This window comes from Echinops telfairi, unplaced genomic scaffold (assembly GCF_000313985.2).
Source record: "Echinops telfairi isolate 266 unplaced genomic scaffold, ASM31398v2 ScPeMD7_17;HRSCAF=63, whole genome shotgun sequence".
In the NCBI taxonomy this organism is placed as follows: Eukaryota; Metazoa; Chordata; class Mammalia; order Afrosoricida; family Tenrecidae; genus Echinops; species Echinops telfairi.
The window spans coordinates 2,477,867-2,504,683 of NW_022103914.1; the positions used below are offsets into that span (position 1 = coordinate 2,477,867).

A 26,817-nucleotide genomic window follows, 5' to 3' on the forward strand; every position below is an offset into this window, starting at 1 on the left:
AACCAGAACCAGAACCAGTGGGGCAGGCTTGCAGTCATGCTCTTTAAAACACAATGCACACTACCAGAACCAGAACCAGAACCAGTGGGGCAGCGCACCAGCAGTTCCATTAGGGCCGTTCTTTGGAGCGGAGCCATTCATCAGTGACATCTGAGTCTGCACATGCTCACAGAGGGCTTGGTAGATTATGGGTGAGTGCATTCTGTAATGATCTTGTAATGACTGATTCCGTGCTACGTCTGATGAGTCTTTTTCATTTCTAGCAGAAGCTTCATTAGATAGCGGATGCTTATTATCTGAAGATACTAATATAAAGGAAGGAAAAAATTCTTGAAAAGTCATTCTTCAAAACATTTACAACAGGATGATCTTGGGACAAAAAGGACTCTCAACTTGATCTGCTTCACAAAAAGGCATTGCCACTATTTCACCCATGAGGAAAATTATTTTTCAATATTTGAACTTGAAAAGCCTCCATTTCTTTTTCAAAGTAGGGAGATAATGAAGTATTTCCCCAGTCAAAAGTTATCAATACTATTCTTGACTCTCTTAAATGCTATGGGCGGGATTTATTCTCCAATTACATTCTGATGCAAAGAGCTCTCGAAGGTGCTACACTCTCTGAGAATCCAATGTCTAAAAATCCTCCGTGTTGCCCCTTGGCCAGTTCATACCCCCAAGGGAACGGGAACAGGAAAGACAAAGCACTTTGTAGTGATTCTGATGCTTTCACTGCAGAGAAAATCAGAGGGAAAAAATGGGGTTTTCTAATTCATTCCGAGACCCCCAACTCACGTGTTTTATTCTCGCCAGGAAAAGCTGGTCACCAAACAGGCCTTTCCTCTCCTTGTTATAATATTCCTCAGGGTGGTCCGCCATCTTCAACTCAATTCCACCCACGCCCCGAGGCTCAGCTACGGACAGGGCTCTTCTCAAAAGCCTTCTCTACTCACCCCGTCTAGTGACTGCCCTTCTCCTCCCAAAGCACATGCTACCTGTACAAATCATACCCCCTATCTTTTCATTCTCTCGTCCCTCTGCCTCAACTCTCAGTTTCCTTAGGCAGGGCTGGCTGAATCTTGTATTTTGCTATATCCTCCCACAGAGTCTGGGATTAGTCTATGTACAAAATAGAAATCTGGTATTAATAAATTAATAAATGGAAAACACAAAGTATGACTACTCTATTGATCAGTATCAAAATCTGAATTGTATTTCCTTAATAACATTCCTTTCAGAAAAATTTTTTAAGGACTACTGACAGCAGTCAGAGTGTTGTGGTAGATCACAGGTTAGACAAGAAACAGAAAAATACATAGTTTTAGGCATTAACTATCAAAGATAGATATACATATTCTATGACAGCAATTCTACTCCTGAGCATACACCAAAAAGAAGTGAGACCTTATGTCCACTGAGAGATGTGTAAAACAATGCCCCTTACACTTTTATTAGCAGTATTCCCAAACAGAAAACATTCAAATTGCCACCAGTAACAGGCATGGGTAAATATGTAAATTGTGCTATGGGGTAGCTAGGAACCCTGGTGGCATAATAGGTACACTCTGGGCTGCTGAGAAGTCAGAAGTTCAAACCCACCAGCCAGTCCTCTGGAGAAAGCCAGGGCTTTCGACTCCCATTAAGAGTTACAATCTCAGTAACTAACAGGGCCAATCCTATCCTGTAGAAACGGGAATGGGTGTACAATTAAATAAATTGTGGTTTGCAATGAACCATAATAGCTCACCGCCAGAAAGTTAATTTCTACCCACAGTACCTATAGAACAGGGTAGACCTGCCCCTGTGGGTTTCCAAAACTGTAACTCTTTACAGGAGTCGAAAACCCATGGAACAGATGTTGGTTTCAAACTGCTGACCTTGCAGTTAATTACTCAATTTGTCACCACAACACCACCAGGGCATTTCAAGACAACAATGAAAAAGAACAACTTACCGATGTATACAACTATTTGGACGGCCTTAAAATGAAACTTGGGTTTTATGAAATGTCAGTACATAGTGTATGATTCTATTTATATCAAGTTCACAACCAGGCAAAATTAGCCACAGGAAATAGAGGTCAGATTCGTAATCACCCAGAGATGAGAGTATGGATCATGGAGATGGTGGCAGTACAGATACTGCTGGGAGGGAGTCTCACAGGGTGCTGAAATCACTCTCAATCTTGATCTGGGTGGTTACTAAGTGGGCATATTCACACACACACACACACACACACACACACACAATCATGGAAGTTGATATACTTGCTTTACAAGAGTTACTCATCAAATAAAAAAATTATTTGAAAATCTATGGAATGCTTCAATATCAGCATATAATAAATATATAGTACATCAAAAAGAAAAACGTTGCTAAAAGTATAAAATATGTGTGTAAAAGCAAGATCAAAAAAGAGCTAAAAGCAGATTATATACCATAACCAGTAAAGATGGGGAAAAATATGGAAAAGATTGCAAAACGACTGAGTAAGGTTGGTGACTCAAGGCTTGCTTTTGGACTCTGGTGTGCTGGCTTTTGAAAAGCTCTACTCCAATGAATGAATGCACTTCCTAGGCCAGCATTCACAAGCTTTAACCCTTATTCACTGAGTAAAAGATGTCACGAAAAAATGGGTAGAAGAATGTTAACATTTTATTAGTTGTAGCTCCAAACCTGCAACGCCCCAATAGCCATCAGTAGTAGAGATTGGTAGCTCAGTTGTGATATATGGAAAATTAATATCTTCCAGGCTTCTTCTCATTATCAGCAAAATGGTGGTAAAGAGTACCTACCTCAAAAGGCTTATCTCAAAAGGTATTCTTACTATCACCCCTTTCCTCATGAAGAAAAAGAAGCCCAGAGGCATTAAGCCTTGAGACATCAAGTAGAAGACATCAGGGAACCTCCCCGATGTTAAGCTCACTGCCTCGGAACCTACTTGATTCCAGCTCAGAGCAAGCCTACGGGGCAGAGAACTGCTCTAGGCGTGTCTGGGGCACAGGGGTAGAAAGCCTCATCTTCCCCAGGGAGGGGAGGTCTGTCTACTGAGTCTGCGGATGGAGCCCACATAACCCACTGCACCCTTTACTTGGCCCTACAGTCTGCCTAATGCTGGCCTAGGACAGGGAGTGCAATCACAGGAATAAAACACGCCAACTCTCATCACCCCTGCGGGGCACAGCAGAACTTCCCCATGGGTTTCTGCAGCCACAAATCTCTATGGGGACAGAAAGCCTCATCTTTCTCCCATGGAGTCGCTGGTGGTTTTGAACGGCTGATCATGTGGCTAGCAGCCACCAGGACTCCTTTTCCAAAGGAGGCGCATCCAAGTCAAAATGGAAGCAACGAATTGCCAACCATAGTCATAATCTAATATTCATTTAGCAGTGTTTTTCTTAATTTTTTTTCTTTTTTAATGTGACCCCTAGTGCCTCAGTGTTGCTCAAAAAACGAGTGGTTCCAACCCACCAGCTGCTCAGTGGGAGACAGAGAAGGCAACCTCGCTCCACAGAGATCTTCAGCCCTGGGAGGCCTGAGGAGCAGTTCTACTCTGTTCTCTCTGATTCAAGAAATCAACTGGATGGTAGTGGGTTTGGGTCTTATTTCAACCAAGCTTGTTTTGAGAATTAGAAAAGGAGAAAACAGTTATAAAGAACTTAGATCACTTTATCTGTTGCCAAGTTCTTTAGATGAATATTTCATAATCATAAATCTTCCCACCTCATAGCAATATGTGCCCAATACCTCTAAGTATGTTCCCTCTAAGAAGGTGATTAAAATCCAAGTGTCAAGTTCCTCTTCATTATCTGAACAGATGAACTACAACAAAAATGGTTAAACACATTCCGGTTGAAATATGTTAGCTCTGACTGGAAACCCAATGGGATGACAGAGCAAATGGAAAAGTGCTGGCCAACACATTTTATTGTTGACCTCTGGAATGGTGAAGGGCGAGGTCAGAGCAGCCCTAAGGCCGTCCACCACAGACTGCAGGCCAGCAAGTGCCAACTGCATCACACCAGCCCTACGCGCTGGATCTCATTTCTGTTCAAGGACGATACATGGCCCCTTCAAATAAAAATGGTCTGGTTTGAGGCATTCTCAGATTTCACACCCCCCTTCCCAAGCATTGGCTCTCATTCACTTCCTCTTCAAAGGGTATTCCAGGCAGTCTTAGCAGAGGCTGAGCTCTAACAGTGTGCCCCTCTGCCAGAAAATGTCATCCTCCATATACACGAAGGAGTGCCAAACAGACTTCTTGAAAAGCTAAGCTTTAGGAAGCCATGGCATGCTTCAGCCCATTTTAAACACTGGGAATGTTAAAAGTCTGCATTTAAAGATACAAAGCCTTCACACTTCTAGTCCCAATCTAAGAATAATGAATTCTTAAGACACAGTCCTGCTCAATGCGCACCCTCACGATGTGACTACTGAAGAGATGGGTGCTGTAGCAGAGTCGGTGAAGGAACCAGATGGTACCCTGCTAACGGAAAGAACAGAGTCTGGGGTCTTAAAGGTTTGTTCAAACAAGCAGGCATCTCAGTGAGGCGTCAACTAAGTCCACATGGAAGAAGCAGACCAGCCTGTGTGATCCAAAGACTGTAAATGATAAAACCCAAGTCTGAAGAAGGGCGTGGTATCAGAGCTGAAACTGTGAACATCGGTTTGCAGAAGGCTGTAGATGTTAGTGGAAGTCCAAAATCCATTTGCAGGGTCCACACATGAATGCAGCCACTGGTAAATCCCCTCTGACCGTAGTTCAGGGATGCCAGTAGTCTTGTTTTCATGTCAAGAGCACTGTAGGCGCGGTGATGCCAGATGTAGTGAAGCTGAAATGTAATAGCTTATCATCTGATCTCCCTTCTGACCCATTTTAAATTTGTTCTAGCTTTCAATATTTTCTGTTTTTGTTGTTGATGTTGTTCTGTTTTACTTTGCTGTTGTTGTTAGTTTTATTTTTATTTTTTCCCCCTGAATATGAAATACAGGGTAGGTAAATCTAGAGAGACAGTAACTGGATTAATGGTATCTTTGGGGTTAGGCAGGGGAGATTGGGGGGAATGGGGAGCTAATAACAGTGAGTACAAGAAAGAAGAAATATTCTAAAATTGAGTGTGGTGATGATTATACAACTCTTATTAATATGATTGAACTACGGAATTGTAGGATATGCCAATAAAATGGTTAGTAAATAAACAGCCAAATAAATAAATAAAGCCTTCAGAATAAATAACTCAAGACAGCTACTAGCATAGTTATAGAAAATATTGCATTTATATTACAACTGTACAATTTTAAAAGAAGCAAAACAAACCATCACCATCAACAGAGCAGAAGGAGCCTGTTACTACACCCTGAGTCTAGCCACTACTAGTCGGGACTGGCTGGGCGGCGGTGAGTTGGTATGGTTAGTGAAAGCGAACCCACATGAAGGCGCTTTCCCTTGCTCTTGCTTCATCACACCAAAGCACTTTCCAAAAAAAAAAGTATCTAACTGATCAGGATAGTGTCGGATGAAACTTATTTGTAAGCCATAAAACTCAGGTGCATTTATTTATTTAGTCCACGAAATGCATATACTTGCATGCTACCTGGGTGCTGTTCCACTGTCTGACAGCAAGGAAAATTACTGGCGCCCGCCCAACTACAGAGCAATCAGCTAATGCAGAGGAGCACCGTGGATTTTAATGGTCACTCACAATTTGAAATACACAGAAGCAAGCCTGGCTGGCCTTGACGGGGACAATCAGGGCTCACAGTTCTGCCGTGGTGGCTTCTTTCTTCCAGGTGAGGGCAGCAAAAGCAATTTTGTTTTCTTCCAATGTCAAGAGCACTGCCAAATAAATTCAGTGTATTCTACACCAAGGTGCACTAACTTGACTCCAGAGACACACAACAGACAGGTAGGTACAAACAGGAAGTGTGTCAGGATGCTCCAGAAGTGTCAACACCCAATAATAAGGCAACGTGTGTTCACATCTACGTGATACACAGATAAGGGCTTAACATGCTTTAAGAGATTCATTAGCACTAGGATGACAGGACGTGTCACTTTGACATAGTTCCATTTCCTCAATGAAAATGACAGAAACCGTTTATATTTACCCCCGAGCGCTGATGCAGGTAATGGGACAAATATGTGTCACATGCAAACCACCGAACAACAGTGCTCATCAGTGCTACCGGGAGGGAGCTGAGCCACCACTCTCAGCTGTTCCCATCAGGGCTACAATGTGGGACAGAACCTCAAGTTCCTGAAAAAGCCAGACTTACTAGACTGGTTGGGACTGGAGGACTCACCCCAAGACCACTGTCTTGGGATATTCTTTTGCCTTGAACCAAAACCAGCCTGCAGTCATCTTTGAGCTAAGTAACAGACTGGCTAACAAAATCAAGAGCATCACCCAGGAGTACTGTGCTCGTTTCAAAAATCATCCACATGAGACCACATGGTCAACAATGACCCTGAAACAGAGATGAGACTGTAGGGGGAAAGGAATTAGATGAACAAAACAGGAACAACCAGAAAAGAAATGGTGAGCCTGCCCATGCATTGTGAAGAGTGTAACCAGTGCCGATGAACACGCGGTGTAAATTGTTGAATAGGAACCAACACTGCTGTGAAAAACCTTCACCCCAAACACATTTTTTTAAAAAAGCAATGGATTCCCTATGCTCATTGTTCCTGAGCTGTAACTCAAACTCCATCCCATGCGCAGCATCCCTGTGGCCCGTTACAACCATAGGAACTGAGGAGGGGAATCTGACGTGAATATGTTGACATACATACATGCTGCTTGCGGTACACCATGAGTAATCACGTCCTTTGTCTCTAACCCAAGAACTTTATATCTCCTGCCAACATCCACAACATAGTAACAGACTACCATATATACTCGAGTATGAGCCGGCCCGAATATCAGCCGAGGCACCTAATTTTACCACAAAAAATGGCATTAAAAAGATGCTGGAACATAAGCAGGAGAGCATGTCTTGGAATGTCCCCAGCAATCCTTCTATAAGAAACTGCTAGATATTCAAGCTACATACTGAAGAGGACATGGAACGAAAGATATCATTGCTAGTAATGGATGAGATAGATCTTGGCTGAAAGCAGAGAACACCAGAAAGATGTTTACTTGTATTTTACTGACTATGAAAAATCATTTGACTATGTGTATCATAACAAATTATAGATAACATTGCAAATAAAAGGACTTTCAGGGGGAAAATGTGCTGGAAAACTCAGCTTATACACAGGCATATACAGTAATTCATTAGTATTTAGAGAGAATAGAACAAACCTGATATACATCAAAGGGCTACCACTCAGTTCAAGGGAATGAGAGTCTTGGCATATCAAATTATGGGAAAAGGCATGAGTACTCATTCCCAAATCCCTCCCTGAGAGCCCACCTTGGGCTGGCTGAGTCCCCTGACACTACTCTTTAAGGAAGTCTACTCTAACAATAACTCTGTAGAGCAGCTCACTGCTCGTTCAGGGAATCTGGCTTCCAGCCACCACTCCCTTCTCTACTCCCGTCAGCCCCGGGGACTATAAAAGCACGGTTGCTCTGCTACTAGTACTGGGCTAGTCCACAATGCCCTTTTAGTTCCACTGGACCCCATCCACACCTTGGCGATGAGTCCCTTTGTAAATAAACCCTTCCAGAATGACCCTAAATTGAAGGTTGCCTTCAGCTTCCTGCTAGCAGCATGCTGACTTGCATGAGCAGCTACATCAGGGTCCAGCAAGCTGGTGCCCTGGCACTCATTGTCAGCCACTTACATCCCAAGTGAGAGCTCCAAGAAGGATGCCCTGGGAAAGAAAGAACCTGCCTTGACCGAGAGAGCAGATTGCCATGGTTCCCAGCCTTCCTAATGCTGCCACAACCCTTTCATACAGTTCCTCATGTTGTGGTGAACCCCCCCACCCACCCACCACCACAAAATTATTTTCATTGCTACTTCATCACTATCATTTTGCTACTGTTATGAATTGGGCGACCCCTGAGAGAGTGGTCGTGACCCACAGGTTGAGAACTGCTGGACTAGAGCAGCAAGGAGCTCCTGCCACCATTCCTTCTTTTGTGTGTGTGAACCAAACCATGCCACAGCGACGGAGCCGACGTCAACTCGTCCTGACCCTCTGGGGCAGAGCAGAACTGCGCCAGGGGATTTCTGGGGCTGTCACGCTCTACAACACAGCAAGCCTCGCTGTTGCCCCGCAAGCCTACGTTTGCACCACTGTCCTGGTAGTTAATGGCAGAATGCACACACAGCCTACTACGCCACCAGGGCTCTTTGGACATTAGGCTCCAATAAGTAGGTGGGAAATAAGGAAGATCATGTCACCAAAAAAAGTGCAATGACATAGCAAGTACCCAAAATAAATGCTACTCACAAGATACACAGCAATCTCCAATAGCAATGGAATGCAAGCTATACAAGTAATGTAAAATCCTCCAGGAGTCAGATTAAAAAAGGAAAAGAGACACATGTAAGACTAATTTTTGTCTATTAAAAAGATTTTTTAAAGAGTCCAATCAGTTCCTGGCAGCCCTGTAAGACACAGCAGAAGAGAGGCTCGGAGTTCCCGACATGGCATATGTTTACGGGATCAGAGAGCCTCCTCTTCTCCCATTTCACAACATTTTTTACTTCAATCAACCAAAAAACTATTAACATTTCAGCATGCAATTAATAGAAAAATTCAAATATCTTCCACTGATAGTACTTAACATTCTAAACCCTGTGTACACTTTTAGCACTTAGAACACATCTCAATCCGGATGCTGACGTTAATCAGGAACTCCTGATGTGTATTTAGACTTAATAAAGTGTACAATTAAAACGGAGTGGCACAACTACTAGCCAACTGTTGGCAGTTCAAATCCACCCAGAGGTGTCGATGAACATAGGCCTGGTGGTGATGTTTCCAAAAGGACACCGCCTTGAAACCCCTGTGGGTCAGTCCTGCCCCTGCCCACGAGGGGTCACTGTGACTCATCTTGACTGACACCAACACAGGGGTGAGAGTAGCTTGACTTAAAAGTTTTCTAGTAACTGAAGTATAAGTTTTGAAATTTCAATTAATTAAAGTTAAATAACCTTTAAAATACAGATCCTCTGCTACACTAGCTGTATTTCAAGTCATGGAGAAGCCCCGGTGGCACAGAGGATAAGCATTTGATTGGCAGTTCATACCCACAAGCCACTCCTTGGCAGCCTTGGAAACCCTCGGGGGGCCATTCTACTCTATCCTACAGGGATGTTATGAGTCAGGAGCCACCCCAAGACAACACACTCGGTATTAAAGCTCATGTGGCGCAGGTCGAGCTAATATGAGGCTACATAGGAGTGGTCTCCAGTAGAATTCGGGAGGCCTCAGGGAACTGGCTTTCCCTGCCTTTGAGCTCACTCAGGACCATCCAGAGCTGTTGCCCCAAGTAGGCAATACCACCCGCAGGGGGTGATGAAAAGACCTAGAGGGGGTCTGCAAAAGTGCATACCAACATTTTACCCTGGATTCCAGAAAGGATGCATCCTGGATTATGGGTTTTATATAGTACAATAGTTTTTCACTGCCAGGGGAGCACTGGGTAATTTTTTTTCCAGAAAAGGGGGCAGTAGGCCAAACAAATTTGAGAACTTTTGATCTAGAACATCACCATCTATTCCCTTGAATGCTCTACGCTCATTTTCTCAGCATCTTTGCCTATGGCCTTGGCTGACTTTCTGGACTTCACCCTTTGACAAGCTGAACCGGAGCATGCACTCCTATGCAGCCATTTCTGGCCCGCTTGAACTGTGGCAGCCGCGAGTCCCACTATTCCCCAGCTGAATGCCCAATCCAGGCTTTTTCATCTGCATTCTCTAGGTGGAAAGCATCAAAACGCACTTCTCCTAAATGGGCTTGCTGAAGTTATGCACTTAATGAAGTCAACACAAATCGCTGTCTGCAATTCCCCTTGGCCATACCCCATCAAGCAATGGCAGGCCCCTTTCCTTACTACGTATCTATCCAACTTGGGATAGTCCCTTCTTAGGGGCTTTGCATACTTACTTCAGAGCTCAGCAAGTGGAAAACTAATAAGGATATAAACATCTAAAATAATTTTTAAACAATTAGCATCTCTAAGTATACACCTGAAAAACACGAATTTGTGAACACTTAAAAAAATAACGACCAGAGAGTACTAAGTAACTGTTGTTAAGTGCCACTGTGTCAGCTCCAACTCCCCCGCCCCCGTGTGCAACAGAGCGAGCCCCGCCCAGCCCTCACAGTGGCTCCTCGGGGCAAGCCTGTCCCGGCACAGCCTGTGCCAATCCAGCTTGCTGAAGGGCTTCCGCTTTCCACCTCCTAGACTCCCGAAATTAAGAGCTTACCTAAATCAAGAGTTTCCCTCCTAAATTTCATTCCGCGTGTGAATCTCTCTCCTCCCAAACCCAGCCATGGCTTAGTTTCCTTCCTATTTTCTGCAGAGAGTGACAACTATTAATAAAGAACGCTCCGTGGTGAGAAGTTCACTGGAAAACAGAAGCCCACGGCACTCATACACTAAAAAGCCAGGCATTGCTACACCAAAAGGCAAACGCCTAATCCTGATAACTCAACCACCCCCCTGAGATTACATTACAGACCGTATTTCAATGAATAAGGGGAAAAATGCTTACAAATATCTTTCCACACAGCAGACACAACTGTGTGTTTTTCGGGTCCTTTCTTTTTAGATCCATATCTTTGGCCCTCTGTAGTTCTGGGATTGAATTTGCATCTATTTTTTAAACGTGCTGTTTCTGAACCTATTTAAAATTAATACGAAAATCATTAGCATTAAAAGGCCATCTTAATTGAGAAAAGGAAATCAACAAAGAAACATTAAAAAAATAAAACCTGAATCTTCATTTCTTAAAATATCCCGCAGCAAAGATGCACAACCATCCAGCCCCTGCACGGTTTCCACCTGTAATGAGAAAATCATGTGGAATATAGACAACTCTAGTGTCGGAAAAACACACACAGCAAACAACTGACACAGCTTTCAAGCGTCCTTCCTCAGAAGCGATGGTTGTTAGAAAACTCGGTTTAGAGCAACAAGCCCTCATAGTCCCTGGGTCACAGTGATCAAGTTGGCCCTGAGGAACGGCAGCCCCACACACAATGGGCTCGGGCAACTGTTTACCCACAGGGTTTTCGGAACTAGGCTGCTCGGCCATTCTTGCTGGTCTGCTTTGGTTGGGAACTGTCGTAGCTACATAATTTCATGTCAACTTGAAGATATATATATATGGGTTGGTGGTATTCAACCTGTCAGCCAGGTCACAGCCCGATGGTGACTCCTTGTGGCGGTGGCCTTCTCCTAAGGAGGGCCCTGGGGACCTCCCCACCTCTCTCTGCCTTCAACTTCCTGCTGGCTGACCCTGATTGCTGCCGGAGTCCTGTGATGCGTCCACCCCCACTGGAGCCGCACCACTCTGCACCCATCAACCTGCAGTCTTCCTGCATTCTGCACCATTGCATATGGCTTTGAAGAGGGACTTATGGACTAGTATTGGACTTATGGACTGGAGTTGGACTGGGTGGGGATTTTTCTTGATATATAATTACTTCTTGATATAAAGTTCTTTCTTACACATAGATGAGTGCCACTGGATTTGTTTCTCTAGTCAACCCACCTAACACAGGAAGCTTTGTTCAAACTTGCTTAGCAACAGAGCCACCCTCCGCCCACCACTGACAGACAAGCAGCAGCCGTGTTCCAGACGCACTGGCCGGGAACCAAACCTGGGTCTTCCATATGGAATTCACAAACTCAACCGCTACCACTACTCTGCCTTAAGCCTGTGAATACTTGACTTTTCCATTTTATTCCCACTTCACAGCTTTCACTTGGATATCTTAGAACAATGGGCATCTTACCTATTAAGTTTTAAATCTTACCTGACTCTCTGAATCCGAAAGAACAGGATTACCAGAATCTGCGTTAAAACGTGACACTTTTCTTAATTGGGACCTAAAAGGAAAGTTGGTTAATATTCTTACAAACATCTAAAATTTATTTTGTTCCAAGAATAAATTTATATAAAGATTGTGGAGACTGTTATACCCTAAAATGCCTAATCTGGGTAGATGTGACAGGCTCCCTCCAAAGCTGGAAAGGTAGCAGTCCATGTTCCTTTCTGGCAAATTGCAGTCCAGCCCAAAGACTCAAAAGGTCTCCAGCTGTTTGTTAAGTTGCCAACATTATTTGAGCACTCACCCTTTCTTTCCACTTAGTTTAGCAGGTCCAGGGGGTCTTCCTGAAGATAACACCTGTGACAGGATATATTATACTACAGTAAATATACAGATGTTTTCATTTGCAACAAACTGTCTTGGCAAAATGCTACTCTTAGCTTCCATACGTGATGCAGGTGAGCTGGTGCTAACCCACAGTAACCCAGGCCACGGCAGAACCACTGCCCAGACCTGCAGCCTCACGATGGTTGCTAGATTTGGGCCCACTGCTATACAACCTCAAAATCCACTATGGCATGTGAACTCAGAATAAAGTTACTTGTTCTTTATAAAATGACAGGCACACAACACATATTTGTGCTCCTCTTCTATTTAAGCTGAAGATAAAAAGGCAGTATTTAAACCAAGAATAACAACTACAGGAAGTTTGAATGATACATTTTCTACAGTCCCTAAATTCTTCAAAATTACAAGGTCATTAATGCACAGGCCAGAGTTCATAGCTTTCATTCCATTTATCCAGGTTCCTCAGATCCTGACAAGACCTGCACATGGAAACTACTATTCCTCTGGGTCCACAGCTGTCTCTCAGTCTCTCTTTCTAAGCTCATATGGCAGTTTCTAAAAAATTCTCTTTTAAAAGTAACAGAAGTAGGTTACCTTTTTTTCTCTTTTTAAATCATTTTATTGGGGGCTCATACAACTCTTATCACAATCCATCCATCCATTGTGTCAAGCACATTTGTATATTTGTTGCCCCCATCATTCTCAAAACATTTGCTTTCTACTTGAGCACTTGGTATCAGCTCATTTTTTCTCCTCCCTCCCTCCCACCCTCAGGAACCCTTGATAATTTATAAATTATTATTATTGTGTCATGTCTTACACTGTCTGACGTCTCCCTTCACCCACTTTTCTGTTGTCCGTCACCCAGGGAGGGGGTTATATGTAGATCATTGTAACTGGTTCCCCCTTTCTACCCCACCCTCCCTCCACCCTCCCAGTATCGCCACTCTCACTGATCTCACCACTGAGGGGATCATCTGTCCCTGTTTCCAGTTCCCTGTCTGTGCCAGTGTACATCCTCTGGTCCAGCCGGATTTGTAAAGTAGAACTAGGATCATGATAGTGGGGGGGGGAGGGTGAGGAGCATTAAAGACTAGAGGAAAGTTGTATGTTTCATCGTTGCTACACTGCACCCTGACTGGCTCGTCTCCCTCCCGGGAGCCTCCTGTAAGGGAATGTCCAGTTGTCAAGTAAGCTACCTTTTATGTAGGAAAAAAAAGGTGAAACAGATATGCATTTGCTTCTGAAGGTATCCATATTTTCTGGGAGTTACCAAAGAAAGAGGCAAAGGTACTTGTAGGGAGGGACACTGAGTCTTTGGTGATGCACGGCTGTGAGCATTCAACTACTGACTGGGAGATCAGTAGATGAAATCCACCCCTGGCACCTCAGAAAGGCTGTGCTCTCTATCCGAGAGAGCACAGCCTTGTTCTACTCCCACACACCCGGCGTCCTAATGGGTAGGAATCAGTGGAACAGAACTTTTGGGGCAGGGAGAGACAGGGTGAAAAGAACAAGAGAGGAAAAATTCAGAGTTAGATATTTATATCTCAATAGCTTTAAGCCAAATAAATATCTCTCTATGCAAAATAAAACTTCAAAGAGATGTAAGTTAAAGCCCCTAATTCGCCCTTTTTGTCCTACTGTCCTGATAGAATCTTAATTGGCAGTTTTGTTTACCATATTTCTTGGCATGTTTATTTCACTCAAAGCGTGCTTTGAGCAATAACTGTCAAACCCGCTTGAGTTATATGAGATTCTATGATTTGCTTAAGTACAAGAAATGTACTCCTCTTTAAAATGCTACAGAGAATGCATGAAAGATAATTAGATGTAGAAAACCCATTGAGAGAATGTGGACTATAACAGAGAGTCATGAAGTCCACAGTAAGCATCATCACGGGAAATAAGACCCCCTAGGTCACGCAGCTCCCCCTGCGTCTGGATCACACTCCTTGGGGCTCCCCTTTAGTGTGGTACACCTATGTCGGTACCTTGGTGGAACCAGAAAATTCCAAACCATGTTACTTGCTATAGCCTGGACCAAGTCCGAAACCAGCCACAGTGGACTGTCTTCAAAAGTCAAGGGGAAAATAACAACAACAACAACAAAACAGGAGAGGCTTTCAACGACTGTGGAAAAATCATGTTATCTTTTAATTCCATTTTGAAGCCCCATTTACAGGTTAAAATAAGTGCATGGTGTAATTTCTGATTATAATGGTATTTCTCAAAAAACATATAGAAAAGGCTACTTTTATAGAAAATCTAGAAAACCCAATGACACAAGATAAACGCACCCTGAAACAGTGCCGCTGTAGTATTGTTATGTTCCCTCCCAGTTTCTTCTCCTTACTTTTGAAATAATAGTACTGAGAAGTCCTATATGCTCTTAACCGCTATGACACCATTGATGTCATTTTACTGCATCTGCCATTTCTTCTCTATATGTGTATAACAAAACCAAATTCTGATTCATAGCCTATAAAAGGTTTCCAAGTCTATCGATCCAGAAGGGAGCAGGTAGCCTTTGTCTTTCTCAGGGGAGTGGCTGGTGGGTCTGAACTGCAGATTTTGCCGTAAGCAGTATAACACCTAATGCACAGCATCATGAGGTCTCTCTCTCTCTCTCTCTCTCTCTCTCTCTCTCTCTATATATATATATATATATATATATACACACACACACATATATGTAGTATTATTTTTATCTTTACCATTTAAGCTTAAGTTGTAGACATAAACCCTTTAATAAACATTTCCTAAAAACAAGGACAATCTCTTATAAAGTCACAGTGTAACTTTCAAAATCAGGAACTATCATTGTACTATAATCTCCAGATTATTCAAAGCTTTCCAATACTATTCGTTGACTTTTGAAGTCTGGACAGATGTGAAGAGCGGTCAGTATAATTGTTTTATAGACTGTCCCTCTGGACAGTTAGATATTGGATGTTCCCTCATGATCAGGTTCAGGTTATTCATTTCAAACACGAATCCCACAGAAGAGATGTGCCCTTGGCAATACACGACAAGCAAGCACGTGATATTATTCCTGGTGCAGTAAACTCTGATTTACTTAGGATGCTGTTTACCAGACTTTCCCATTGTGATTTTTACGTATTTTGTAGACCGATCCTATGAAACTATAGATATGCTGTTCTTCATAAAGCTCGATCTAGGAGTTTTAACATCCATTGCTGATTCTCGCCTGGATAAATTAGGATGTTAGTCCAAAGGTCATTGTCTACTGTCAATCTTACTACATTAGTTGATAATCAACTTCACAAAGCACTGTTCCTTTTCCGTTCATTTATTTACATCGATATGGATTCATTAATTCCTATTTCACTCAATGGAAGCATTATTTGTTTTGTTCAAAAGTGCTCACAGATTAGGTGAGGAGGGGCCCCTTTAGGCTGCCTCCTGTGTCACTGTGGCATGTGTTCACATCCCCATCACGCTTTTCTAATTCCCCTGCTCTAGCCCTGGATTTGGTTATTTTACCTTTTGATGGAGAATGGGATTTAGAAATCAAGATGGGAGACTCAGTGTGTGTGCTCTTGGCTGCTGGCGCTGCCCACCTTTACCAAAGCACGTTTCATTGTCATAATGCCCATGGCAGATACTTCCCACATGAAGATAAACTTTAAAATATTCTAATGGGTATGCAGCATTTATGTAAATAGAATAAAATGTGCAATTGGTATGCTTCATACTTTTCATAATCGTTTTTAAAACCCTAGGGTAAATCCTTCTATACACTAAACCTAGCTTTCAGGTTTAAAATTAAAATGATGATTTGGTGATAAATGATTAGCAGTTTGGGTCTGGTCCTATCTGTACTATTCATCAGTTGCGTGACCACAAAGAAGTCGCTTGATTTTGCCATCTCCTAATATCACCTGTGAAACAGAGGTGATCATAGTATCAAAACACTATTAGGAGATTAAATAAACCGTAAGATATAAAAGCACTTCGAATAGCATCATCTCACTATTATTGCTTCCATCATCTGTCCATTTGCTGTGCTAGGAAAGAAGGCCCGGCGATCTACTGCCAACATTTAGCCAGTGAAAACCATGGATCACAAGAATCTACTGTCCGGTAACAGGGCTAGAAGACGAGCCCTCTGTGCTGGAAGGCTCTCAAAGTACACCCCACGCCGACCGCCATCATGTTAATTCGGACTCACAGTGATCACACAGAGTAGACTATAAATCTCGATGGGAGCACACAGCCTCCTCTTTCTCTCTGGGAGCAGTTAGCATTTGCTACAAAATCTGGACTTCAACAGACGTACGGATGTTGGTGAAGATGGCCCAGGACAAGGCACCATTCTGTTCCATTGTAAACGGGATCACTCCTGAGTCGGAGCTGACTCCACAGCGTCTAACAGCATTACTTACTAACTACTTCCAGGGAGAGGCGCAAGCTCTGTATTCTTAAAGGACCTGAGTCTTAGTGCCCAAGTGCGTGAAAGATATTTTACCAGGCTCTCTTGTTGATTCTTTCCAAGTCTTTGAGGCAAGTCCTCTTATCTCTAATTTTACAGGGAAAAGAAGAACTTTGTTTACTGTCATTGAGACCGTGGTGGCAGAAATTTAAATTTTATCCTGTGGATAACTATAAAAAACATTTTCTTCTTCACACTTGCTGACTGCACCTCTTCCAGGTACATTCAGTTTGAAAGAAAGATCTGATCCAAATGGGTGAGAGTGCTCTGGAAATATTGGAAAGTAAGATATCTTGAGCCAAGTCTTCAAAATAAAAACTGTAAGCCTCATATTCATGGTGACGACAGATGAGTTGATAAATGGAGGATGCAGTGATGAAAAAGAAAGTGATTAGAAGCAGTAAGGAGAGTCTCTGAAATTTTACTTGCTGTGCTGTGCTGTGCTGTCTGGGTGCAGGAACAAACACCAACCCCACTGCCATTGCATCCATCCTGGCTCCTAGCGACCCTGCAAGGACTGAGTAAACTGTCCCCTAGGGTTGTCAAGGCTCTCAGTCTTTACTGAAACAAGCTGCCACATCGGTCCCCTGCAGAGCACCTGTGGTTGCCAAGGCTCTCAATCTTTACTCACCTTCTCGTTTGCAGGCAAGGACTCAGCCACGACCAGGGTTCCTTGCAGGTGCAGAAAAGATGAAGTTTAAGGCGTCTAAGGGAAGAAATACTCGTAACCTCGACCCTAAAAAGTGGTCGGCTAAAGGATGAGGGAGCCTCCACCAACAGGGCGGTGTGCGTGCTAGGGAAGACAGCTCCAGAGATGCCCTTTAGATGAAGGCCGGAGGATGAACCTCCACTGCAGGTGGGCATGGGGCATTGAAAAAGGTAGGATGTGGAAAGAGGTGAAACCGAAAAAGCCCAGCCCATGCCAGGTACCGCGGGACCAATAGTTGAATACAGAATGCTTCTGGAACAGAGGCTGGAAGGGGAAAGAAAAGCAAGGGCTACAGTAATAGTTGTGCTGAGAGTCCAACGATGGGGCTTAGTCTTGAACAAGAGGCTCTGTGCACCACACCCTCTGCGCCACTCTCTAGCCTTTGAACTTGGTACTGAAGTTGCTCCTGGAGGTCACCGCGATAAAACAACACCCCCCTGATGTGCCCCCTTAAGCCATCAAGTACATTAGACCAAAGTCAACGATGAGAAAGCAAAGGGAGGCGAGATCAACGGAAAGAAAACAAACAGAATGGAAGTAAGAATGCTGACACGCTGCGGAAATTGTAACCAGCGGCGTCAGGCGATTTGAATAAAAATTGTTAAATGGAAAGCTAATTTTCTCCGTAAACTTTCACCTGAAAACTAAACCCACTGCCTTCAAGTTGATTTCGACCCTATGAAACACAATAAAAGATCAGTAACATGACGATGGGTCTCATGCTGGATTTTAAACAAGGGAACCGTTTAGCTACAGCGAGGAGGGTGCTTTTTGAGAGGGTTAAGGTTAAAGGCCGGTACACCAACTGGGATCAACATTTTCTTCGTTTCTAGTCAAATCCCAGCAGGAGTGACAGGTGCTACCAGCACGAAGTGCAGCCAAGAACCTGGACTGGATGCAACAGTGTGCTGCGGATCCAAGAGACAAAGTCACCTGACCAGTGGCAGGGACTCGAACCCAGATCTAAGGCCAAAACTCACACTCTGGAGGTCCACACCGTGTACAGGAGGAAACACTGGACATCTCTGGACAGCGCGGCTGTGTTCGGAAGGTAGATGTGTGTCCCCGCTCCCTCCCTTTCCCAAGCAGTTTTAATTCCGCGTCTTTGCCTGCTGCTGCATTTTTCCAGCGGACTTTTACTCTTCTCCCGGTCCGAGAACCACCTCTGTCCCTCTCCACCCCCACGGGGCCTCCTCAGGTCCACAGCCCTCACCTGGCGCGGCCGGGCTCCGGACCTGACCATCGCTCGCAGCCGCAAAGAAGCCCACACCGAAGGGACCGAAGCCGCACGGTAAAAGGAATTAACCGCCTCGGGCTCTGGGTCCCCTTTGGCCCGCCCCCCGAACTTCCGTTTCCGGGAAGAAGCCCGCCGCACGCCGCGCCTCATCGTCGCGGGCCTTTCTCGGCTTAGTCTGGCCGCGCTGGGCGTGCGCACTAGAATCCTCTCGGCACCTGAGCAAGTTACCTACGCGCTGGCCGCAGGCGCCCGGAGAAACTGGGAGGAGGGGGGAAGAGCGATTGGACGAGGGGGCGGGGCGTTTGGAACGGGGAGGGGCGGGGCGTAAGGACGAGGGGGCGGGGCGAGTGGAACGGGGAGGGCGGGACGAAAGGATGAGGGGCGGGGCCAGAAGCCGGCGTCGGCCAGCCCCAGCGCCCAGGCTAACCGCTGGACGGCGGGCGTTCGGAGCGCTGCTGCGGGCGGACTGCTGCCCTCCATCGGCTCGTGGAAGCGGGGCTAGAGGACACGCCACCGCGGTGCGAACGAAGCGGATAGGTTTTAGAAAGAATTGGCGCTGGCGCTCACCTCTTGGGTTTTGGCTCTTTGGTTTATTGTTCTGAGTTTTGTGTGCCTGTTTGAATGATTTTGTTAGTAATAGTCAAATCACACTTCCAGGATCAGATCGTTGTCTTTGGCTAAATCTCGGGTCAATTTCAAATTTATTCACCGGGGCATTGATCTCAGTGCTCGTGAGTTGAGATTTCGGTTTTTACTTCCAGGCATAGCTGTCAGCTCTTTCATTAGAGGTAATTACTGCTAATAAAGAATGACGCATCGTTCTTATCGTTGACTTGCTCCGCGACTTTTAATGGAGATTAGTCTTTAGGTTTCAAGGCATTGAATTTTTGGCTTAATCTTTTAAATCATGTTGAAGAAGAAATGTAACGTAAGCCCAATTGATTCACTTTATCCTTTTAAATGGGAAAATGACCTACCTTTCAAAAGTCTCCCTTGCAACAAAATCGGGAATTAAGATCTTGCTAGCAACATATTACACATCCATAATGAGCAATTTGGGGAAACTAGGTAATTGGTCACCTAGTTGGTAGTTTTGGATTGAATATTTTTAGTCCTTGGCTTTCCCTGTTCCTCTTCTATTACAGTTTTTAACTTCTCCTGGGATTCGATGCTTGTCTTTTTTTCCCTGCTTTTTTTTTTTAATTTACATCATTTTATTGGGGGCTCTTACAACTCTTATCATAATCCATGCATACATCCCTTGTGTCAAGCACATTTGTACATTCGTTGCCCTCGTCATTCTCAAAATATTTGCTTTCCACTTGAGCACTTGGAATCAGCTCATTTTCCCCTCCCTCCCCATTTCCTCTTCCCTCACGAACCCTTGATAATTTATAAATTATTATTATTGTGTCATGTCTTACACTGCCCGACGTCGCCCTTCGCCCACTTTTCTATTGTCCATCCTCCAGGGGGGAGGTTATATGTAGATCCTTATAATTGGTTCCATGCTTGTCTTTCTTAAACTGATTTCAAGACATGTTGATTTTAATATATGCTTATTTTAGAAAAATATAGATGACCCAGTGCCATCCATTCTGGCTCATAGCCACCCTATAGGTCAGGGTACAACTGTCCCTGTTCAGAGTTTCAGAGACTGCGACTCTGACAGGATTAGAAAGTATACCGTACTCGAAACTATAGACAAGCTGAAAGGAACAAAGCACCCATAATCCTGCCACCAATAGATTGCCATTTGTTATGGATTAGATTGTGTCTCCCCAAAATAGGTATTGAGACCCCTAACTCATATGGCTGAATAAGAAACCCTGGTGGTGCAGTGGTTAAGCGCTCAACGGCCAACTGAACTGTGTTCTGAACTCACCAAGGGAGAAAGATGTGGAAGTCCACTTCCGTGAAGATTTACAGCCTTGGAAACCTGTGGGATTTGACTCCATAGGTTTTACGACTGTGAGTATAATCTCATTTGGGAATAGACTTTTATTTGTTGTGTTACTGTTAAACCAATCACTTCCCAGAAACAGAAAGTCCAGGTTAGGCATGGAAGGAACCCAGCACAGTTGGAGGGGGCTAGATGCCACCTCCCATAAAGATGACCACTGAACAGAAGTTGGACCTTCAGCCTGAACAGAGAGCAAAAGCCTTCCCCTAGAGCAGTGGTTCTCCGCCTTCCTCATGCCACGACCCTTTCATACAGTTCCTCACGTGGTGGTGACCCCCAACCATAACATTATGTTCGTTGCTATTTCATAACTGTCATTTTGCTACTATTATGAATCCTGCGACCCTTGGGAAAGGGTCATTCGACCCCCAAAGGGGTCTCAACCCACAGGTTGAGAACTGCTGCCCTAGAGCTAGTGCTAGTTGACGCTTCCAGCCTCCTGAAGAGAAATGGTGTTTTTGTTCCTTAAAGCCATGTACTTGTGTTATTTCTGTTCTAGCAGCACTAGATAGCGAAGACACCATTCTCATGCACATTAAACTCAAAAAGTCAGTTACCCAGTCCCTGTCCACTCACAGTGACCTGGTAAGGACAGGGTAGAACTGCCCCTGTGGGTTTCTGAGACTGTAACTATTTTGGGAGCAGATAACCCTGTCTTTCTACCACTCATAGATACATATGCAATAAAAAGCTAGATAGAGATAGATAAACCTTTTTTGTTGTGAATTGCCTAAGGTTTACAGAGCAGTTCATCAATTTTACATTCAACAGTTCATACACATTTTCTTTCCTCTCCATTGATTGCAGTTCCCCACAACGTAACATCACTTATCCCACTTGCCCCCTGGAATTCTAGTTGTTGTTGCATGGTTATTTCTTTAAAAAACAAAGCAAAAACATTTATTGTGAATTGGGTGAAGGTTTACAGAGCAAATCAGTTTTCCAATAAATACGCGTTAAACATCATGTTCCTGTTAGTTCTCATAACATGGCCCTGCTCGACACTCACCTTCACAAAGAGGTCACTGAAGTGCTGCAGCAAGTGTGGTGAAGGAAGCAGACGGTTGCCTGGCTCTCATTTGGAATCGTGTCTGGGATCTTAAAGGTTTGTCTTCAAACAAGCAGCCATCTAAGTGAGACGTCAACTAAGTCCACATGGAAGAAGTCGGTGTGATCTAAAGATGACAATAACAAAATCCAAATAGGATGAAGGGAAAAATGTCAGAGTTTAAATTGCGAACATCCCATTTGTAAAAGGCCACGGAGGATGGTGGTTCAGACCCCAAATCCATCTGCAGAGTGTCTGGTCCGATTGGGCCTCTGGCAGATCCCCGCCTGCCACAGAGGAGGGCCTTGAACAGCTTTACTGCCAGACAGAGGATCGCCAACTTGAGGATGGTGGGTCGAACCATGGTGTAATAGGGTACTTGGTCAGTTGATCTCTCTCTTGACCCAACCTGAATTTGCTCTGTGCTCAAATATTTCTTGGTTTGTTCCAAGAAAGAAATTTCTTCTCAGTCTTTTTAAATATTGGTGTTATTTTTCTTTCTTACTCTTTATTTTTATCTTTATATATTGCTTTCTATTTCATTTTGGTTTTGCTTTTTAGTGTTTCTGTTAGGTCTCCCAGTTTGTGAAACACAGAAGGCGTGGATGCATAGAGACAGTAACTGATTCTATGGTTTATTAGGAAGGTGGGGGAGGGAAGTTGGGGCGCATTCTGTGAATGCAGCAGGTGGGAGGGAGCATTAGTGCTGACTGTGATGATGTATTTACAACTCTTTTTAGAAGTGGTTCACTGGGGAAGTGTATGATATGTGACAATTATATCAAGAAAACTACTTAAAAAAGAAGAAGAAACCGAACTTGACCTATGGTTACCATGGGTGAAGGAGGAAGAGTTTTTGCTTGCGCATTGAGTTCATTTTAATGGTGGTGGAATAATTTGGAAAGGGATATCAATACGGGTTGTACAACACGAGGAGTATAATCAATGGCAGTGAATTGTACATATAGAAGTTGTTGAATTGGTGAATGTTTTGTATGTATTTCAGTCAAAATGTAGAAAACGTTATATGAATAACAATGGGGGGGGGAGAAAATGTTCTAAAATTGATTGTGGTCAGGACTGTACAACTCCTCCTGAGATGGTTGAACTATTGAATTAGATGATATGTGGACAAAGTGCCAATAAAACTGTTTTAAATTAAATTTTTAAAAAACATCATGTTGCATGTCACTGATTGCAATCTTCATTATATATTACTTAACCTGCTTCCTCCCTGTGTTTACTGTTTACATTCCTACTTTTTCTTTTAGCCTTTCTGAACTTTGTAGTTGCTTAAATACGCCCTTTCTGGCTCAATTGGAGGGTGCACCTCTCGGGGGTGGTGTTCCCCTCAGGACCTGGCTTGTTTGGCAGAAATTGAGTCACAGAGGTGAGTCCAGTCCCAGACCTGAAGGGTAACAGGGCCTGTAGATTCTGTGTGACCAGTCAGCTAGTCTTTCTGGTGGTTTTCAGTTTTGGTATTTCTTTCATGTCTCCAGGTCATTCTAATAGGATCCTTTTCAGAAGAGCCGGTGGTGGTAGCTGGTTACCATCCAGTTCTTTTGATGACATGGTTATGGAAGTTTATGCTCATATGGTCCATTAGTTCATTGGAATCATTGCTTCCGTGTGTCTTCATTCTTCCTTCCTTGCGATCGGGAGAGAGAAATAGATGCACCTTAGATGACTGCAAAGGAGCTTTGAAGACCGTCTCACTGTGCAACAAAAGATTGAGAAGATTGTCTTTGTGGCCAAGGGCATAACATTGGTGCCCCTGAGACTTTGATCCTGAGCCCCCAGGCCCTATGGCTTATTTCCTCCAGGTCCTGTATAGGAAATGTCCATAACTCCCCCCTGTATGCTCTACAGTTGCTGTTGGTAGGTGCCGTGGAGTCGCCTCCGACCCTTAGCGACCTCATGCACAGCAGAAAGAAACAGAGCATGGTCCTGCGTCATCCCCACCCTTGTTCCTCTGCCTGAGCCTTTGATGCAGCCACTGTGCCAATCCATCTTGTTGACTTTACCAAACACGATGTCCTTCTCCAGGGACTGGTCTCTCCTGACAGTATCTTCCAAGTATATAAGTCAGTGTCTTGCGCCTACGGAGCACTCTGAAGGTACTTCTTCCAACATAGATCGATTTGTCCTGGTGGCAGTCCAAGGTACTTTCGATATTCTTCTCTAGCCCTGATGCATCAATTCTTCTACAGTTTCCCTGACTCACTGTCCGACTTTCACATGCACACGATGCAATGACGAACACCATAGCTTGGGTTAGGTGTTCCGTTGTCCGTGTTATGAAATGTTCCCCAAATTCATCATTGTTCTTTAATGTTGCATAGTAGTCGGGTGTTTGTGTGCACCATGGTTGGTTTATCCATTCTGTGTGAGGTTGAGTTTTCTAAAGAAATAAGTCCAATGACACATACACACACACACATCATTGCTCTTCAATACTCTAAAGAGGTCTTATGTAGCAGATTTACCTGTTGTAACTCCTCTTGGATCTCTTGATTGCTGCTCCCAGGAGCATTGATTGTGGATCTAAGTAAGACAAAATGCTTGACAACTTCAGCCTTTTCTCCATTCACCATGATGTTAACTATTGGTCTAGTGGTGAGGATTTGGGTCTTCTTTACATTGAGTTGTAATCCATCCTCGATCTTCATCAGCAAGTATTTCATTTCCTCCTTGCTTTCAGCTAACAAGGTTGCATCATCTGCATATCACAGGTTGTTAATAAGCCACATTCTTCTTCATAGAATCCAGCTTTTCTGATGATTTGTTCAGCAAACAGATTGAACACGTCTGGTGAGAAGGTACAACCCTGACACGTGCCTTTCTTGATTTTAAATCATGCAGTGGGTGCCCTTGTTATGTTGGCACAGCTACCTCTTGATCCATGTACAAGTTCCTCATGAGCACAATGAGGTATTCTGGAATTCCCATTCTTCTCAAAGTAATCCACAGTTTATTATGGTCCACACAGTCTAATGCCTTTGTGTAGTCAATGAAACACAAGTAAACATCGTTCTGATAGTCTCTGCTTTGAGACAAGATCCATCTGACATCAGCAATGATATCCCTTGTTCCGTGTCTTCCTCTGAATCCAGCCTGAACTTCTGGCAGTTCCCTGGCAGTTTTTGCTGCAACAGTTCATTATTGGATTATCTTAAGCAAAATTTTACTAGTGTGCAATATGAATAATGGATCTTTCTGTAGTTTGAGCATTCTGTTGAGTCACCTTTCCTGGGAATGGGCACAAATACAGATCTCTTCCAGTCAGTGGGCCAATAGCTGCCTTCCAAATTTCCTGGCATAGATGGGTGAATGCCCTAGTGTTTTTTCAGCTTGCTGAAATACTTCGATGGGTATTCCAACAATTCCAGTTTGTGTGTTTTTAGGACTCTCCACCTGTCTTCTGGTGGCTCTGCTGGAGAACTGCATGGTGTGCACACTCCTGGGCGCTCCCGCCTGGCAATACCAGATGCTACTGCTTACTGGCGGGGCCTGCCTGATGAGTCTCACCTTCCATGCGGCACTCCCCCCGCACCCCCAGCTCTTCAGTGGTCCATAGTGTCTCCTCTGTCTGGGTTTCTTCAGTCTTTATTGTAAGGGGAGGGGGCCTCGTAATTTGCCAAAAAGGAAACTTTCTGCATTCTTGCCATCATCTCTTAGTTCCTGCGTGGTTTTGTGTGTTTGTTTTCTGATGATAAGCAGCCCACTGGGTATGAGTGATCCCGGTAGCGACTCCCATAGAGAAAGAAGTGGCAACTTGCTTCTGTAAAGGTTACAGCTTTGGAAACCCTCTGTACTATGGGCTTGGCCCCCAGTTGGATTCAACTGGACTCTAATGAGCGTGTGGTTTGGCTTTGATACCTAACGACATCGAGCATCCTTCCATGTGCTCATTGGCCATTTGGATGGTCTTCTCTGGAGAATTTCTGTTCATGAACTCTTTGTCTATTTTTAAGTTGGGTTGTTTGTCTTTCTGCTGTTGCGTTGTAAGAATTCATGATGTATTCTGGCTATCAAACTCGTATCGGGTATCTAGTTGCCAGATAGATTCTGCAGGCTATCTTTTCACTTTCTTGATAAAGTCCTTTGATACACACACACACACACATTTCATTTTAATACAATCAAATGTATTTATTTCTTCTTTTGTGGTTCACAATCAGTGCTTTCTAATTTAGCACCTTGGATCAGTAGTGTTTCCTCTTCAAAAACCCTTTATTGTGAACTATTTCACAGTTTACGGAGCAGCTAATCAGTTTCATATTCAACAGTGCCATACATGTTTTGTTTCAACTCATCCATTGCAATCCCCTCAATCTAGCATCACGTATCCCAATTCTTCCCTGTGTTTGCTGCTTCCATTCCAACTTTTTTAACTCTCTAGACTTTGTCCTTGGGAAAATGCTGCTCTTTCCGCCCTAACTGGCTGGTTATTCTACCAGAAGGGTAAGTTCAGTTTCAGACTGTTTGAAGGCAATAGTCTACTGATTCAGGGTGATTGAGGCCGATAGTCTCAGAAGTCAGACTGGTCTCTCTCCGACCAATAGGCCAGGTCTTTTTTATGATTTTGAGTTGTGTTCCACATTTTTCTCCCACTCTATCCAGGACCTTCTAATGTGATCTTTTTCAGAATAGTTGGTAGTGGTAGCCGGGCACCATCTAGTTCTTCTGATCTCAAGGTTACAGAGACTGATGTTTGCATGACCCATTATCCATTAGATTAATTGTTTCCATATATATGCCTCTTGGTTTTAACCACTCTTCTTTCCTCTGGTGGGAGAGATCAATAGTTGCACCTTCAATGGCTCCTCACAGCTTTTCAGACCCCACGTGCTACTCATCAAAGTAGGATGTAGAAAATCGTCTTTGTGAACGATGTTGTGCCAATTGATCTCAATCTCCTCGGAATCTGTGTGCTTCTAGGCTCAGCACTTCATTCCCTGGGGGTGTTTGGTTCTGTCTAAAGAGTGCTTTTGATTTTAACTTTGCTCCATGTATGCTCTACTACATTTGTGGATATAATTACAGCACAGATAGAAGCATACACATAAAGATTCTATGTTAAATCTCTCTCTC

General features: G+C 43.8%; 1 protein-coding gene across 2 annotated transcripts in view; it reads right to left on the bottom strand.

Moving 5' to 3' along the window:
* Positions 1-18,753, bottom strand: part of CCDC14 (coiled-coil domain containing 14) — a 46,525-nt gene extending 27,772 nt beyond the window's left edge. The window contains exons 1-6 of one of the 2 annotated variants that reach the window (XM_045287579.1): positions 18,689-18,753; positions 12,267-12,319; positions 11,948-12,020; positions 10,901-10,970; positions 10,681-10,809; positions 99-305 (exon numbers count right to left, since the gene is read on the bottom strand). In XM_045287579.1, coding sequence (XP_045143514.1) covers positions 99-305; positions 10,681-10,809; positions 10,901-10,970; positions 11,948-12,020; positions 12,267-12,319; positions 18,689-18,718 — 562 coding nt within the window. In that variant the 5' untranslated portion in view covers positions 18,719-18,753. Of the gene's footprint in view, positions 1-98; positions 306-10,680; positions 10,810-10,900; positions 10,971-11,947; positions 12,021-12,266; positions 12,320-17,397; positions 17,423-18,688 lie in introns of those variants that run through there. The other variant, XM_045287580.1, reaches the window with a different exon arrangement.
* Positions 18,754-26,817: the final 8,064 nt, after the last annotated feature.